Consider the following 18,955-nt stretch of genomic DNA (forward strand, 5'->3'; position numbering starts at 1 on the left):
ACCTCCCTTCGTAAACTTGCAGGAACAACCACGCGAGGAGCTGTATCATCGGTAGCCAGAAGGAGAACTCCTTCCAAGACCGAGAGATGGTCTCGTAGAAGAAAATAATTACGAAGAGGGTCCGAGGCCCGGCCCGGAGGGCGGGACGACCACCCCTGCTGAATGAGGCGAACTACTTGCCGGAGAACCGGGTCAGCCGCCATTTCCCTGGCGACTCGAGAACCAGTGATCGGGAAGCCATCAACCGCTTGGCGGGACACCACATCCAAATGAAAACACATAATCTCCTCTCGATCAAATGTAGGGTCCGGGCCCACCGGAAGACGGGAAAGAGCGTCGGCGTTGGCATGCTGGCCTGTAGGGCGAAAACGAATGTCATAATGGTACTTAGAGAGGAACAAGGCCCAGCGCTGTAGTCTGTGGGCTGCCCTATCCGGAATCTGAGAGGCGGGGCCAAATAACGATATTAACGGCTTATGGTCAGTGATTAACTGAAACTTCGTGCCATACAAGAAAGGGTGAAACTTGGTAACAGCGTAGACAATGGCCAAAGCCTCTTTTTCCACCTGGGAGTAATGGGCCTGCGCGGGACTAAGCGTTTTCGACGCAAACGCCAGTGGTTGCTCGGAACCATCTGCGTTGCGATGGGCCAGGACCGCCCCCACCCCATACTGCGAAGCATCCGTAGCCAGGACCAACGGCTTGTGGGGATCAAAAGTAGCCAAACAAGGGGCTGACGTGAGGAGGCCCTTCAACGAGGTGAACGCTCGCTCGCATGCAGGCGACCAATCAAAAGGAACACCCTTGTGCAGAAGGCAGTACAGGGGGTGGGCTATAGTGGAAGCCCTGGGAATGAACCGGTGGTAATAGGCTATCTTGCCTAAAAAAGCTTGTAACTCCTTCAGCGAAGTGGGACGAGGAAGGCTGACGATACCTTGGACCAAACTTCCTAGTGGCTGGATGCCGTGCCGAGATATGGTGTAGCCCACATACTCAATGGACGGTTGGAAGAAGGTTGACTTATGCAGGTTGCAACGCAAGCCCACAGACCTGAATTTGAGAAAGAGGGTGCGAAGGTTGTGCAAGTGGTCCGTCGTGCTGCGGCCCGTGACAATGATGTCATCCAGGTAATTAATACAATGAGGGATTGTCGACGTGACATGCTCAAGATAACGCTGGAATATCGCCGGGGCACTGGATATCCCAAAAGCCAACCGCTGGTATTGGTAAAGGCCAAACGGGGTGTTGACGACTGCCAGCCGTTTGGAGTCCTCATCAAGTGGTATCTGATGATAAGCCTCTGACAGATCGATTTTCGAAAAATAGTGGCCTCCCGCCACGGCGGAGAACAATTCATCAGCACGAGGCAAAGGATAGGTGTCCACCACCAATTGGGAATTAATGGTGGCCTTAAAATCTCCACAAAGACGTAATTTTCCCGAGGGCTTCTTGACAATAACGAGGGGCGAAGCCCACTCACTGGAAGAAATGGGAAGAACGACCCCTAGGGCTGTCAGCCGGTCGAGCTCTTCCTTTACCTGAGGGCGGAGAGCCAAGGGGATCTGCCTCGCGCGTAGAAAACACGGGCGAGCAGACGCCTTCAACGTTAAGTGAGCTTCAAAATCTGAAACACGCCCCAGGCCCTCCTCAAAAATATCTGGAAAGTCTGAGATCAAAGATTCCAATGAGTGATAGGGAACGTCTTCGGAGACCAACTGTATGGTGTCAGCGATAGAAAAACCGAAAGCTTGAAAGGCATCCAGGCCAAAAAGGTTAGCGGAGCTCGCATCACTGACAACAATAAAAGTAATAGGCCGAGTGACTGATTTGTAAGTCACGTCGGTAGTGAATTGACCCAGGAGGGGAATGAACTGTTTACCATAACCGCGTAGACGCCGGTAAACTGGCGCCAACAGGGGCGATCCAAGGTCGGAATACGTTTGTGCATTCAACAACGAAACTGCCGCGCCCGTATCTACCTGCAGTTGTAACCGGTGCGACCGAACCGACACCTCGATAAAGAGTTTGCGTGCCGATGCGTCGGGAGCCTGGCCCGATGAAACTTCCTGAATGTCAACGTCCATGTCCTCTGTACTTGCTTCCTTCGATTCCTTTGAGGCTGAGCGGCAAACTTTAGCAATGTGACCGTTTTTATGACATTTGCGACAAACGGCCCAACGCTGGGGGCACTTTGACCGATCGTGATGTATATAGCATGACGCACAGGACGGCAACAGGGGCCGGCGGCCGGAATTCTGTTTACGCGCCGCGCGGGAGCGGCCGTAACGGCCGGATTGTACCGCTCGCACGCCGTCCACCCCGGACACAGTGGACGCGGCCACGCCGCCCTGAACCTCCGCGACGTCGCACCACGCCTCCAGCTGTTGACCTGCTGCGTGAGAGACTTCATACGATTGAGCAATGGACAGGACTTCCTTGAGGGAAGGGTCTTCTAACTGCAGGGCCCGTTGCCGGACCTCCCGATCAGGGGCCGAACGAACAATGACGTCGCGGACCATAACATGGGCATACGACTCCCGCGACTGCTCCGTGACAAAATGACACTTGCGACTAAGACCGTGCAGGGTAGCGGCCCACGCCCGGTAAGATTGATGGGGCTGTTTCTTGCATTGATAGAACTCGACCCTAGCCGCCACAACATGCGTGCGGCGGCGATAATATGAAGACAGCAATGAACACAATGCGTCAAACGACAAGGACGAGGGTTCCTGCAACGGCGCTAGCTGCCGCAAAACTTGATACAGCGAGGGAGATATCCAAGACAAGAAGAGAGCACGACATACCTCCGTATCGGCAACATGAAACGCCTGGAAATGCTGCCGAAGGCGATGTTCATATGCGTCCCAATCCTCTGCCGTCTCGTCATACGGGGGAAAGGGAGGAGGGAACTGCGCCGGAGCAGACGGCGTGGAGAGCAACGCCGGAAGCACTTGTTTCATGGTGGCCATGAGCTCCGTCTGCTGCGCAACCAAAACCCGCACCAAATCCTCCATGCCGTGGAGAAACTGCGAAACCGGAACAACGACACAACACGCGAAAGAACGACCCTACTCGTCGCCAATTGTGTAGTAACACTGTTCACGTTATGTCGCACTTCACTTAGCGTAGACCGGGACTGTGTCCTAGGCATGCCCGATGTTGACTGACTGTGCACGGCCTGTCCTGCCGGAGTTGTTGTTGTTGTTCTTGTTGTTACGCCGGCAGAGGTCGCGTCCGAATTCTCGCGTGCCCTCTGGTGGACGGGACTCTACTGGCGGCAACTACCGTCCGTGACGCGCCGTGCCAATGTGCGCCTCCCGCGATCTTTCTGGTGGCTACTACAGAGGACATACATGTAGTATCACCTTCACACATGAGCCTATGTGCCCTAAATGTACCAACATCCAAAGAGAATGCTAAGCTCAACAGTGGCACTCATGCAGCAGCTGTCTATGCTCTTGCATCTCCATGCCAATTTTTAGTGTAAAGTTAGTGATGTGCACAGCCTGAAGATGGCTCAATGGTTGTTGGCCGAAATATTGTGGCATGACATCGATGTCATCAAGCTGCAATTCTGAAACTTCAGAAAATACTCTTTATACTGGGAAAACTTCAAGACTCATGTGTCTTTCTCTTTCAACACTATCAGTTCCAGGAATTCTGTAAACCATTATGCTCTCATTCTCTCATTCCAATCCAGGCAATTACTATCCATTGTTCATCTGAAAACACACTAACTCATCTGTGAGTAGTTTACTATAGCCAGAATGTAGTAGATCACTTGTATTTTTCTAACTGACCATCTTAAGGTGATTCAATTATATTCCATGTGATACAATAAAAGCTAAAGTACAATAAAAAGTGTGCATGACTTAGGCTAAATTAACAAAAATGAAGTTATAACATGCAGTGGCACAGAAAAAGAAATTAACTACCAAATTATCTTAATATTCCAACATGTTTCAGGCATATGTTTGAGATAGTATTATTTCTTCTTCCAGTACTTCAGCTGACAACCGTAAGCCAGCTTCAAAATGGATCACTAGTAGAATTTCAACCAAAAATGTGTGTTTACTCCCCAGTATTGTGTCAAATGGTTTAAATTCTGCCAGAAACTCACCTTGAGGATACCTATAAAGTTGTCACCCAAAATACCAGAAGAAGAATGAAAACTATCCTGGATGTACATCCAAAAGATGGAGGAATATTCTATCCACTCAGAAAATTTCAAGAAACAAATTATCTTAAGTCCACATAAAAGCAGCAAATTCATGTAAGAGCAAAGACAATACACATTTACATAAAAAATAATGGAATTTCTTTCACAGGTCAAAGCAATTTAGAAGAAATGTAGATGAATACTGAACATGCTCATACAAGTGGGTACCCAAAAAAACCGGAACAACATTGCCAAGAGCAGAGCTTGTGTAGTACACATTTCTGCCGCTAGGCACGTGTAGTGCAACTCACTGCCAGTTCAGTGCTGCCCGTGTTGTCGACCTGATTTATTCTGTTCATCTGTAGTAATTTTTCCGTTAGCACTGTTTTGTTCTTGTTTCGTTTTTTATTATGGCAAGTTTAAGTGAACAATGTGCAGCTAAGAAATTTTGTTTTTTACTCAGTAAAAATGCTGCTGAAATTGTTTTAATGTTGAAAACAGTTTACCAATATGACACTATGGGAAAAACTCCAATGTACAAGTGGTTTGCTTAATTTAAAAAAAATGGCAACATGTCAATTTATGACAAACTTCATTCTGAACATCCATAAACTGCCTGAATTGACAAAAATATTGAAAAAATTCGAGAGCCTGTACTCACAGATTGTCAAAAGACAATTGATCAATTGTCAGAGATTAGTGGGTACTTTGAATGAACAGACTGAAACTGATTCAGATTTTCAGTCACAGGTCATGGTGATGAGTCATGGTGCTATGGTTACGATCCAGAAACTGTCCAACAAGTGGAAATCGTCATTGTCACCCGTCTAAAAAAATGCTGTCAAGTCAAATCAAACGTCATTCCCCCCAGATCAGACAATCAATCAAACCTTTTATTTGGAAATTTTAAGAAGACTGCACAACAGTGCTTGTCAAAAAAGATTCAATTTGTGGCAGGCAGGAGACTGGGTCTTCCATCATGACAACACACCCACACACACAGCCATCTCTGTTAGATATATTGGCTAAAAATTGCATGGTTCAACTGCCCCACACCTTCCTTGCCTGACCTGACTCCATGTGAAATTTTCTTATTTCCACGCATAAAAAATTGTACGAAAGAACATCGATTTGACAACACTGAAGAAGTCACGAAAAAATCGAGGGAGGAGCTCTCAGCCATTTCTAAAGATGACTACAAAAAAGTTTTTAAACAGTGGAGGCACCAGTGGAGCAAACAAATTAGTTTTAATGGAGGGTATTTTGAAGGGGATAAGGTTGTTTTGTAAACAATTTGAAAATATATAGCTTTTAAAAAATAGTTCCAGTTCTTTTTGGGTAACCTCTCGTACAAAACCAGAAAATAAGTATGACAATATTTTACCTTTCACAAAGCCCCACACATTTCTCTTGTACTTCAACTGTGCAAACACGGTAAAACACGATTCATTTTCACCAGTACGTGTTAAACAGTAGTGCATGTTGACACCGAAGGAATCTGCATAAGGTATTCCAGCATTTGAAGATTCAATGTCAATTGAATATAGTTCACCTGGCTTACTGCATTTCCTCATCATCTGAAATAAACAAAGTTCGAAATGATCCTACTTTCAACAATATGTATAGCACTGTCACAAATTTGCAAGCAAAATACTTTGTTAGAAAAATCAAAATACTCTCTATACTTGGTGACATACAAAATTTAAGCAATCTGGAGAAATAATGTGAGTGACTGACTGACTGAATGTCACAATGATAACAAAATCACTACAAAAATGTTTGTTCACTATGCCTAAACACCAGGCAAGGAAGAGAGAGACTTGTTTATAATGTGGATCCTTCCACTGCAAACATCTTGAACCAGATGTGAGAGTGTTCCCATTTAAGTGGCAGCATTGGTGCTCATGCACTTGTGTGCACACCTCTACATGCACATATAAGGGAACTTTGGAGGAAAAATTAAACACTCAGACTCTAAAAACATTAGGAAGATGCAGCACGTGAGCAAGGAGCCACAATCCTGGGATACAATGCGTAAGAATTTGTAATAAAAATACCCATTAAAAAAACTGATCTCTCTCTCTCTCTCTCTCTCTCTCTATCTATCTATCTATCTATCTCTCACTCACTTGCGCGCGCACACACACACACACACACACACACACACACACACACACACGCACACACGCGCGCGAGAGCATGAATTTATTCAAGAAATATATGAATGGATATTTCCCCATTGTATGAAGCGCCTCCCAAGAGCTACGTATGTGGTAGGAAGAGTATGAAACAATGTCTTCATTCTCTGAGCAATATAGGAAAAAAAAATCTTTTATGAGGGAAGTGTTGCTGATATCTCATAGAAATTGCCTGCCACGAGTCACCACTCACATGGTTCACCTGACCACCTCTATTATTTGCGAGCACCTGGGTAAAGGCCTAATGCGGTATCATGTATCGATACCAGACTACGGTCATATCACAGTTGGCAATGGAATTGCAAATTTCTGTCCAACACTGATAGTGACCATGTGGGATCCAGTAGACCCAACGGAGCACACCTGCTGAAACACACCTCCAGAGGCTCTAGACTACGAGCGCCCTCTGCCACTGCAATATAGGATGGTTAGTGGCAGCCTCTCAATATACCTGCACTGGAAGCCACATCATGTAACGCTACACAGACACAGTACAGTTGCAGCTCCATCACCATAGTTCATGCTTAGTAAAGCGATGGTCTTTCTTGTTGACACTGATGAGGTAGACTCTGTTTCTTGCTGCATTATTTGTAACAAGTCTTCGTTCACTTGGATATATACGAGTTAAATAAATTGCCTGTTTATTGTGATATCTTGTTCATTAATCATTTCTGTTCCAGTCCAGCTTTCCTAAGGTGACAGTTGCCAAACCACTCTGCAGCCCACCTCATCTTATCGATGTGTACGAAGTTGCACATAACAAACTCTGGCAATAAGTACTACTGCCTACATGTGGCTGTCATCAAATTGCTTACTTCCTGTTCTGTCATCTTTTTGCCTGGTTTTTGCTGTTCTTGTTTATTCAGTGTTTGCCTTGCTTGTGCTCTTTATGTTCTAGGTTCCGCTGTTGCTGCTTTTGCACACCCCTTTTCTCTTTCTCTCTGTTATTTTTTCCTTTTGCTTTTTTATTTCTGCTTTGCACTTCATTACAGTACAGATGACTTCACACAAGATGCTGGATCCGATGCATATGTGCCACCATTTCATGACTTTGACAAGATGAAGGAAGACGTCCAGAATACCTTGCACAGTTCAAAATGCACATCGCAACACATCACATACAAGGTACTGACAAATCATCTTATTTCTTGGCCATGGCAGTAGTGACTGTTTATTGTCTGTGTGCCAAATTGTTTCCCACATCCTGCCCTGAACTATTATCATACGAGGACTTACTGCAGGTGCTTACAAAGTATTATGAGGACATGGTATAAGTGGTCACTGCCCTTTACAAATTCCTTAGCTTATGTAAGTAACAAGGGGAAAGATACTCTCAGTGGGTGACCGAACTACATGGCCTTACTACACAGTGTAGATTCAAATGTGACTGTGGCAACTATTTCAGTGATACAATGGTTTGTGATGCCAGCACACATGACATAGCTGACTCTCAAATTCGGAAACAGACTGTTAGTTCAACAGTTTCTAGACTATCAGGATTTCTGTGAAAGTGCAGCAGACAGTTTTGAGTTAGCATCTATCTGTTTTGTAGACAGCCTTGACAAACAGGCCTCACCGCCGGGTCCGCAGCACGTGGTCGTGCGGTAGCATTCTCGCTTCCCGCGCCCAGGTTCCCGGGTTCGATTCCCGGTGGGGTCAGGGATTTTCTCTGCCTCGTGATGAGTGGGTGTTGTGTGCTGTCCTTAGGTTAGTGAGGTTTAAGTAGTTCTAAGTTCTAGGGGACTGATGACCATAGATGTTAAGTCCCATAGTGCTCAGAGCCATTTGAACCTCACCGCCGGCTTGCAAGCAGTGGCCCAGCCGACCACAGCCATAGTGCTTACATCAACAGGTTTAGTGTCCGACACAAGGTGTGAAGTCGTGCCCTCACTGTAATACAACACATGCTCACCAATATTGCCCCTCATGTGCAATGACTTGCTTTTTTTTTTTGCATAAGGCACCCCTTCTACTACTCCTTCATGCAAATTTAATTCACAAACAGCGTGTAGTGGGTTTTCCAGGCCCCACAATGTGATTAATACAAAACAACAGTGTAACAGGCATTCAGGAAAGACTCCCAACTCATCTGCAGTGCTATGTGAAGACAACACACTTATTGTGCCTCTTGCTTGACACTCAGTCCATCTGCAACTTGACATTGGAGCTTCAGTGACTTTGCTGAACCATAGCACTTAAGAATTGCTTAGCAAACCTACGTTGTGAACACTGTGCCATATGCTAATGGCATGCAACGGCTAAGACATTCCAAAATTTGATGCAGACAGTGACATTTACAGTGCTTTCCTCCCGAGACAGTGCTAATGTTTTTGGTCTACACTCTTTTGATTTGTTTGGGTTAAGCATTTAGGTCAATGTACTTTCTGTTTCTTCCTATGATCCTCGGGACAGTGTTGCTAAGTTATGTGTAGAATTTCAGGATCTGTTTTCTGGAGGTTTAGACAAAGCCAATAATTTTGTTTCCAATGTCACAATGAAGTACAATGCACAGCCATGTTCTGTTAGAACTCATCCTGTTGCTCATGCTTTTCACGAACAAGTGGCTCAGGATTTTACTGCTTTGCAAGAAAGTGGGGTCGTCACACCCACTACTGTCAGCCAGTGGGTGTTGTTCTAAAGAAGACGTCTAGCAGACTGACTGTGTGCCAATTTTAAGAAAACTGTGAATCCTTGGTCAGTCATTGACAGTTATCCCTTGTCGCACCTGGAAGAACTGATGGATAAATTGGGTGCTGGTCGTTGCTTTTTCAAAACTGATTTGTGCGATGCTTACTTGCAAATCCCTTTGGATGAGCAGTTGCAACAGGTCTTTGTCATTAACACTCATCTGTGTCTCTTCAAATTTTTTGAGATTGATGTTTGGCAGGGTTACTGCACCAGTCATATTTCAGTGCTTTCTTGAGCAGCTGGCTGCTAAACTTCCTTTTTAATCAAATTATTTAGATAGTATTGTCGTTTCAGGTTGCATTCCTGAAGAATACATTAGCAACCTTCACACTCTGTTTCAAGTGTTATCTGCAGCTGGCCTTAAATGTAACAAATGCAAATGTGTGTTTTCTCAGACCAAACTTGAGTACTTACAACGGGTCATTGATAGCCAAAGTGTTCACTCATTGCAATCACATTTGCTTCCTATATGTGACCTTCCACCCCCGTGCAATGTGTGGGAATCACAATCTGTGTTAGGAAAGCTCACGTATTGCATTCATATTTATTCCTAACACTATTCAAACTGTGGTTCCCACTTGCATTGCTTGCACAGGAATAATGTTGTTTTTGTCAGGTCACATGAGTGTCAGTCCAATTTCCAGAAGTTGAAAGATATTTTTCTTAGTAGTAGATGCCTTGTTCATTTTGATCTAGCTGAATTGGTGGTCTTGGCTGCGGATGCTTCCTCTTACAGCATCGGTGCAGTTTTGTCGCATAAATTTGGTTCTATTAACAGGCTGACTGTCTTTGCTTCAAATGTGTTGAACAAAACATTATTCGCTAATTGAAAAGGAGGCTCTCGCAATTGTCTGTGGTGTCACTAAGTTTCACCAGTACCTTTTTAGCAGAAAATTTTACTTGGTGACTAACCATAAACCTCTAAAATCTTTGTTTAGTCCTTCTCAGTCAGTCCCAACTCGCACAACAAAGAAGCTGCAATGATGGGCTCTTCTCTTGTCCAGTTATCAATACGAGATTATGTATTGGCCCACTTCTAAGCATGCCAATGCAGATGTTTGTTCTTGCCTCCCATGTTCGCCCAGATTCTATATTGAACGAGTTATTTGCTTTTTGTTGCTGTAGTGATGCCCCCGTTTCAGCTCCTATCTCCCCATTGCCACCTGCATGCAGCCCTCCAACCCCCCCCCCCCCCCCCAATTGTTGTTTGCTCATGTTTTGCATAGCTTTCTGCTTGATTGTTGGAAAATTCCCCATGCTACAGTAGTGGATCCTCATTTGGAGATTCTGTTGCATTACATCCGGACTGGTTGGCTGCATTCAGCCACACAGATTCATGGATCTGAGGTTCGCTGATATTTTGCCCATCGGCATGCCCTGGCAATTCATTTTTCTTTGCCCAGTTTTTCAGCTGGTATTTACAGGGCAAGCTCAGGTGTATGGGGGGGAAGGTGGGAGCTCGGAACCAGCCCCCGTTTCAGCTCCTATCTCCCCATTCCCACCTGCATGCAGCCCTCCAACTCCCCCCCCCCCCCCCCCCAATTGTTGTTTGCTCATATACACTACACAGTGCTGCTGAGGAGGTTTGGGGGCAGGAGGAGGATGTGGTATCATTTATCGATACAACCCTACCAGAGCATCACAGTTGGCAATGATATTGTAAATTTCCATACAATGCCAACAACAGACATGTGGGATCTGGTGGAACCAATGGAGCACACCCACTGAGCCACACCTCCAGCGACTATGAGCACCCTCTGCTACCACAACATAAGACCTCTCAACCCACTTGCACTTAGAGCCACACTGCCATATCACCGTATGCAGATGCCATCTAGTCATGGCTCCAACGCCATAGTTCATGCTTAGTACAGTGAGACTCTTCCTTGTTGACAATGATGAGCTGGTCTCTGTTTCTTGCTGCATTATTTGTATTGATTCTGTGTTCACTTGGAGAAATGCAAGTTAAGAAAATCTTCTGTTTATTGTGATATCTTGTTTGCTAATCATTTCTGCTCCTGTCCTGATTTCCTATGATGACAGTTGCCACACCACCCTCTCCCTACCATTGTCTATGAACTCGTACATAATGACCACTGTTTACAAAAGTACAAAGTTACACAAATTATCCTAGACAGACTAAAAAGAATAAATCAGTCAATTTCATTTATCATCCTATTTCCTGTCATTTCAGTTAATGTACAGGGTGTCCATAATTAAAGTTCCAGTTTCAAAATCCTGCAGAAAGATATCCCCTGCTCAGAATGATGTCAAATTGTGTGTGTGTGTGTGTGTGTGTGTGTGTGTGTGTGTGTGTGTGTGTGTGTGTGCGTGTGCGTGCGTGTGTGTGTGTGTGTTCAGACGCAAGGTTATCAGCAACCTTACACCTTTTAAAAGGAACAAATGTGGATAAAATGGGTAAATTGTTGTCACAAGGTGAGAAGGAAACTCGCTCACTCCCACCTCACTCGTGATGTTGCTCACAATCACTATCTCATATGCTTGTCAAATTTGAACATATTATTTATTCATGGTAAAGCATAATGGTACAAAATAAAATTCAATGAAAATTTTACTGATCGATGCCGCTGTAAGCATCTTTACATAAATGAGGTCGGCTACAAATGACAGATGAACTGCAATAAAATGACAGATGAACTGCAATACAATGTCTATGGTTTGAGTTGCACATTACACCATTTGTAATATTCAATGCACATGACTGCACAAGTTTGGCAGTCAACAGTTGTGGCACTGTTAGTTAGGAAAGCCCATTCACCACAGCAAGGTTCTACAACATTGAATGGGAAAAATCAGTTTTTAACTGTCCTAAGGTCAAAAACCATACAAAAAAATCAAAACAAGAAAAGCGAAACAATATCGGTTTCTAATTGTTGTAAGACTGATGCAAGACATGTTCAATATGCTGTCCACCATTTTCTGCCACATGGTGAAATCGAGGAACAGCAAGTCCCACAAGAGATCAGAGTGTCTTAGGAGTGACATTCAAAATGTGTTGTACAATGTGTCTCTTACATTAGCAGTTGGAGCAACGAACACATAATCTTTCAGGCACATGCACAGCCAGAATTCACATGGATTAAGATCAGGTGCTCTGGACAGCCAGGCTGTAGAGAAATCACGGTTGATAATACTAGCATTTCCAACATGCCTCTTTAGCAGCTGCTTCACTGGCTGTACAGTGTGCAGATACACACATCAAAAAAAGTTTTGCATCACCTTGGTTCCGAGAGTTCCGGAACCTGTTCACAAAATTGGAATAGAGATCAACATAAACGCCATTTCCGCCCTTTTTATTGCTCATGAAAACCACACATTGGATGTTGTACCACCATACAGTGGGACCTTCAGAGCTGGTGGTCCAGATTGCTGTACACACCGGTACCTTTAGTACCCAATAGCACATCCTCTTGCATTGATGCATGCCTGTATTCGTCATGGCGTACTATCCAAAACTTCACCAAGGCACTGTTGGCCCAGACTGTCGCACTCCTAAACGGCAATTCAGCGTAGGTCCCTCAGAGTGGTTGGTGGGTCACATCGTCCATAAACAGCCCTTTTAAATCTATCCCAGGCATGTTCGATATGGTTCATGTCTGGAGAACATGCTGGCCACTCTAGTTGAGCAATGCCATTATCCTAAAGGAAGTCGTTCACAAGATGTGCATGATGGGGGAGCGAGTCGTCATCCATGAAGACACAGGCTTTGCCAATATGCTGCTGATATGGTTTCACTATCGGTTGGAGAATGGCATTCATGTATCGTACAGCTGTTACGGCACCTTCCATGACCACCAGCAGTATACATCGGCCCCACATAATGCCACCCCAAAACAGCAGGGAACCTTCACGTTGCTGCACTCAATGGACAGTGTGTCTAAGGCTTTTAGTCTGACCGGGTTGCCTCCAAACACATCTCTGATGATTGTCTGATTGAAGGCATATGTGACACTCACTGGTGAAGAGAACGTGATGCCAATCCTGAGTAGTACATTCAGCATGTTGTTGGGCCCATCTGTACCGCATTGCATAGTGTCATGGTTGCAAAGATGGAGCTCGCAATGGATGTCGGGAGTGAAGTTACGCATCATGCAGCCTATTGCGCACAGTTTGAGTTGTACCACAACATGCTTCACAAAAAGCATTATTCAACATTGTGGTGTTGCTGTCAGGGTTCCTCCGAGCCATAATCCGTAGGTAGCAGTCATCCACTGCTGTAGCAGCCATTGGGCAGCCTGAACGAGGCAAGTCATCGACAGTTCCTGTCTCTCTGTATCTCCTCCATGTCTGAACCACAACACTTTGGCTCACTCCGAGATGCCTGGACACTTCCCTTGTTGAGAGCCCTTCCTGGCACAAACTAACAATGCGGACATGATCGAAACACGGAATTGACCGTCTAGACATGGTTGAACTACAGTCAAATTGAGCTGTGTACCTCATTCCTGTTGGAATGACTGAAACTGATCGGCTGTCGGACCCCGTGCATCTAACAAGCGCTGCTCATGCATGGTTGTTTAAATCTTTGGCCGGGTTTAGTGACATCTCTAAACAGTCAAAGGGACCGTGTGATACAATATCCACAGTCAACGTCTATCTTAGGAGTTCTGGGTACCTGGCCGAGGCAAAACGTTTTTTGATGTGTGTATATGCCATTTTGCATAAAAATAATCCTACCCACACATCCATACTGTTGAAGGATGGAATGATGATGGTGTGCAAAAGACTCTCATAGTATTTACCAGTGACTGTACAGGCAACACTCATTCCCCTAAAAAATTACAACCCTATGATAAATGATGCCATCAACTCACACCACACTGTTACCTTCACAGAATGAAGTGGTACAGGCTGGTTTGTGTGTGTGTGTGTGTGTGTGTGTTTTCCCATTGTCCACATTCTGCAATTCTGTGTATTGATGGGCGTTTGTTTATGGATAGTAATACAGGATGTTTCATAGGATTTTACACACTCAGGGTGTATACGTGGATGCGGAAAAAAAATTCCCAGATTTTTCCCGGAATTCCCGGTTAAAAGTACATTTCCTCCCGGGTGAAGTGAGAGGATTCTTTTCCTCGGAACTGTAAAACTTATCAGTCTTTTGAATGGTTATGGTTTTATACATGGGCGTAGAATTTCCCGGCACTTTAGAAAACGAAACTCAGGGACCCAAACACGTTTTGGGAAGATGTCTGACGTGCAGCAACTTGTAAACAGCACATTTTCATATTACGAAAGTATAAATTCAAATTCTACCAAACACCGCATGTTACTTTCCGAAGCATTGAAATCGTGACTGTGATGCGCTTTTGTAAGCCAGTCATAGCTCACGTCACGTGATCTCGCCAGCCGATGACAGATGATATTCAGAACATAGGACACGTGATGTAGTCGGCCAAAAGCAACATCACTGTTAGGTAACACGAACACACTAATAGAGAAAGTTAATGGTTTAAATTAATATATGTAGTGTTGCTACAAGAAAAGAAAAGCTTTCACATATAATATTGCCCCTTTTTGCGCGTGATACACTTTAAGATACATCACACAAATGTGCCAGTAAAATGTTTGAGAACGACATAAATGTTAGATCTTCTGGGCTCGAAATTATTCTAAATCATCGTACTCAAAGAGTTGATTTTTAAACGAAGAGTCAAAAGCTCTGGGATTTATTAAATCCATCGTACATTCTCGCACATAGGTCTTATTGCGTAAAAGGAAATATACTTTGAAAGTAACGCTTTTCAAACCACCATTCGCAATATTTTCCCGCAACCTGTTAGAAATAGGTTCGTTTCAGCACTTGCCAGAGGGCGCCTGATAACAAGTGTCTTACATAATGTCATAAAAGAAACTAGACAGAGGATACCCAAAGAGCACGGTTATTTCGTGAACCATACTAAAATGCATAATTTGGCTTAAAGTGCACATTCGTATGTCCAGATTCGGATGTAAATATTCTTGAAGTACCAGTACTGTATTATCTCATGTTTGATTCTTTATTATGGCATAATGCCATACGCTCTAGAAGATGAAAACATGCACCTGAAATGCAGCATAAAAAGTTGAAAATAGCCAATAGTGTGGAATTAAACACTCCGTTTCAAATAAATTGGCTGGTTCAGCGGAAAAGATTAATAAAAACCAAATTTCTTTAGCAAATCAACAAAAATAACTTCATTGTTCTGCAATACGATTAATGCTTGAATGTCAGAATGGGGAAATAAAATAAAATCTGAAACTAATAACATATTTTAGCCTTCCATAATTATGTAATTCACCTGACAGCTCCCGGTCACAGAAATCAGTTTTGTTTTCATTTGACGTAAAAGCAATAAACGAAACGGAAACAGCAAAATCACTAAACGTAAACACGGGTCACGTGAGACAACCCACTTCCCCATTACAACTTAAGATTGCTCTGTAGATCTACACCAGATCTACAATATTTCTGAACCGGGGCAATACTAGATAGTGGAACCCCGCTCCCTCGAGTGTTTGAGGTAGGACACAAAAAATTTAAAAAATCTACTTTTCAAAAAATGACCATTTTGCAGCGCACATCTTTCTGAAGAGTCTGATACATAAAATATATGTGTTTGAGGAAATGTAAGACATATTGTTTGGTCTTAAATGTGGCAAAGTGCAGTTCCACACCTGTCCACACAGCATTCTATTGCACGTCACTGTATTTTGTTCTGTGGAACTCAAACATGTAACATTTTGTAATGGGTGCCATCAAACTATATTCAGGACAGTGGAAATTAAAATTTCCTGTGGTGCCTCTCCTGCTCCCAATCAGCCAGTTTGACAACCTGCCCCTGTTTAAAAAAAAACTCACAACAAGTACTGGATGGGATTATTTGTAACCGGGAGAACAGTAAATCTCAGAAAATTTGCACTCTTTATTGCCTGTTAGCTAATAACTTTATGTTTTGCGTGACATAAAATTAAATATAGGATACATAAAACCAGTAAAGACAATAGACAAGCAAGACATTACATATTTCTTCAGTCCTTAAGTCCTTGCACTGTTTTTCTCACCAACCTTAGTACAGATTTACATGGCATGTTTTCCATTTCGGTAAGAATCTATTAGCTCATCAAAGCTCATCAAACATTTTGCTTCATGAAAAAATCAAATGTTGTCTAATACTGAAAATTCTGTTAATACGAATAGAACCCAAGACTGGTGTGCTTTCTCGATCTGATTACGTGTATTTTGTCACGAAATAAGCCTGCCTAATATTGCAGCAATTGTAACACACACCAAATAAACGACACTGTTTTGGCACAAATGGTCATTTTTATAACACGACAATATAATCACGAAGTACCAATATTAAATGTCTATTAGGCCTACTACAAGCAAAAAGTTTCATGTTAAGAAACAGTTTCACATTTCATTCATACGCTCTAGCTTCTGAAGCAGTAGTACGAAATTTTTATATAAATTTAGAGTAGTCATATTCTTCCATAATTTGTGTGATGTCCCCATTTCTTCTCCTTCCTCGTTCTAACAAACAATCTTGTCATCACCAATTCTGTAACTATTCTTGCCATGGTTAAAACTTATTCTCCGATTAACTTGACTAACCCTGCCAGAATCACCGTTTTAGTTACGGTATCCCGCGTTTTTTCTCTGGTTAGGCGTTATTAGGTGTTCGTACAATGCATTTTCCGCGCTGCTCCTATAACAGAACTTTCGCGGCTACTAGCCGGGGAATGTACAACTGGCCCTTGCCCAGTGTAGCGTTCTAGCAAAAAAGTGGGAGAAGGTACTACTCATATGCGACTCAACTGCGCATGCGCAAGAGCTCGCTCGCAACTGCTCAAATGAATCTACTGTAACCAGTTGTGACGTCACGCTCATCGGAGGCAATTTGCTGTTATGAAGCATTGCATAGTCTTCCTAAAGCCATTGACACATTTTGCTGTTGGCAGACACTTGTGTGAGCACTGTGTTTTGTTGCTGTATATGGCGAATTTCCTTGGGGTCTTAGTTTTCTTTTCTTTTTTTTCTCTCTCTTTCAAGTTTTATTGCTGCAGTATTATTCTGCAGTAGGGAAATACAGTAATATCTTAGATAGAGTATTGGTTCTTACCAGTCAATGTTACAAAAATTTAACTGAAAACTAAAACAATGAAAAATTCCCAGAATTCTCTTGTAAAAGAGCTTCACTAGCAGCACTTGATCTTTCCTGGAGACAGTCATGCTATTCATCTCAGATACAACCTGAGGAACAGCCATGTACCACTTAATCTGCTGGTGTGCACAGTCTGACATTTTCAGTGCCATTTATTGGGCAAAGGTTCATTAATCTTTTTTCCCCTCCGTGACAATTCCCCAGGCACCAATAACATGCTGTTCAAATTTGTCATCATTCTGAGTAGTGGTTCTCTTTCTACAGTGTTTTGAAACTCGAACTTTAATTATGGACACCCTGTATATAAAATAGTCACCCAATTTAAAAGTTTGTTTCAAGTCATGTAAGATAATTACTGATATCTGTAACTTGAATATAGCAATTTTTCTCTGTTTTCCAATCAAATTTGTTATTAAAATTACCTCAGTTGATAACAAACATTCAAATGCATTACAGGGATCACAGTGGTTCTAAGTTTGCCCTTCACTGACAGTATTTCCTAATTCTATGGATTAGGAAGTATTATTACCTGATTTTCAGTGACCTGAGAAGTTTTAGGACCCATTGACTGTGACAGAGACACAGTCATAGAAATTGTCCGGTGTTTCATTCCAGTTTCAGAATCGGCTTGCCAAGGGGCTAATACAATATCTGTAAAACAAATTAAGAATTTGCTGACTGAATAACAGTTCATTGTAGTTCTTCATATCAATACATATCCACAAATCAATGTCACACCTGTGGTTTTCCGCTGAGTGTGGAAATCCAGAAGAAACTTCGAGCCAGTAAACAACAAAGTAAAGAGCTGATCAACATGGATAGGCAGAATTATCCTGACCAATCGGCGACCCTCATGAGGAGATGTGCAGACTGCAGCAGACTTTTTGTCTGAAACAAAAAGTAAATTTATAATACTCTTGTCAACATTTTTCATCTCACATAACAAGCATTTTGAATCTGAGATCATGAATTCTCAGTAGTGATGGCGATGTCTAAGTTCTTCAACAGGTTTTATACATTACCAGCAGAGACCAAGAAATACCTACTTACGATTAACAGCTTAAGAGAAAAAGTGATGCAAACTGAGCATCAATTAACATACAGTGATCTTTTTATATTAATTTGAAATGATGTTAAATGGAAGTTCTGGGTAGGCTTTACCGCTGCTGGTACAGTCCAAGTTACTGCACTCAATACTGTGTTCACTTCCTAATGCTCAAGGGCAGTATAAAAGGTATTAAAAATCTCCTTTGGAAGGAATTTCCTGATTCATTTATGATAGTTAAGAAATGAGAGGTGGAAGTTCAGCATACCATACTTCTCTTTAAGATGATACATGTGATGGAAGCCCCAAAACTGCATGTACAGATGAAAACACTGGGAAAGTGAACAATAATATTTTGGCTAATCACTGATTAAAGGTGTGTGAAAGAAACAGTTGACACCACAGGTGCATCAGAGGAAAAAGTACAGTACAATGTGCATGAAGGAGTAACCGTGAGAAAGCTCTGTGCAAGACAGCAGCAATGTTTGCTGAATGCTGAGCAAGAGCAAATTCAATGTATTTTCCATGTCATTTAATTACTATGCATGAGACATAGGTCTGACACTTCAAGACAGAAGCAAAAGAACAAGCAAAGAAGTGGCTGAAAGCCGAAAGCTGCACCAATTATGGCAAAGATGATTCATCTGACAGCAGTATTATGGTCAGTGTTTTCTGGGATTTGAAGGGTATTTTTGCT

The 18,955-nt window shown here is 43.0% G+C and overlaps 1 protein-coding gene across 3 annotated transcripts in view; it reads right to left on the reverse strand.

The window, feature by feature from the left end:
* Window positions 1-18,955, reverse strand: part of LOC126184803 (protein Aster-B-like) — a 243,951-nt gene that overhangs the window by 33,921 nt on the left and 191,075 nt on the right. For all 3 annotated transcript variants that reach the window (XM_049927391.1, XM_049927390.1, XM_049927389.1), the window contains 3 exons: window positions 17,952-18,101; window positions 17,743-17,864; window positions 5,544-5,736 (listed from right to left, as the gene is read on the reverse strand). In XM_049927391.1, the coding sequence (XP_049783348.1) occupies window positions 5,544-5,736; window positions 17,743-17,864; window positions 17,952-18,101 (465 nt within the window). The remainder of the gene's footprint in view (window positions 1-5,543; window positions 5,737-17,742; window positions 17,865-17,951; window positions 18,102-18,955) is intronic.

The sequence above is a fragment of the Schistocerca cancellata genome, chromosome 4 (genome assembly GCF_023864275.1).
Source record: "Schistocerca cancellata isolate TAMUIC-IGC-003103 chromosome 4, iqSchCanc2.1, whole genome shotgun sequence".
Taxonomy (NCBI): Eukaryota; Metazoa; Arthropoda; class Insecta; order Orthoptera; family Acrididae; genus Schistocerca; species Schistocerca cancellata.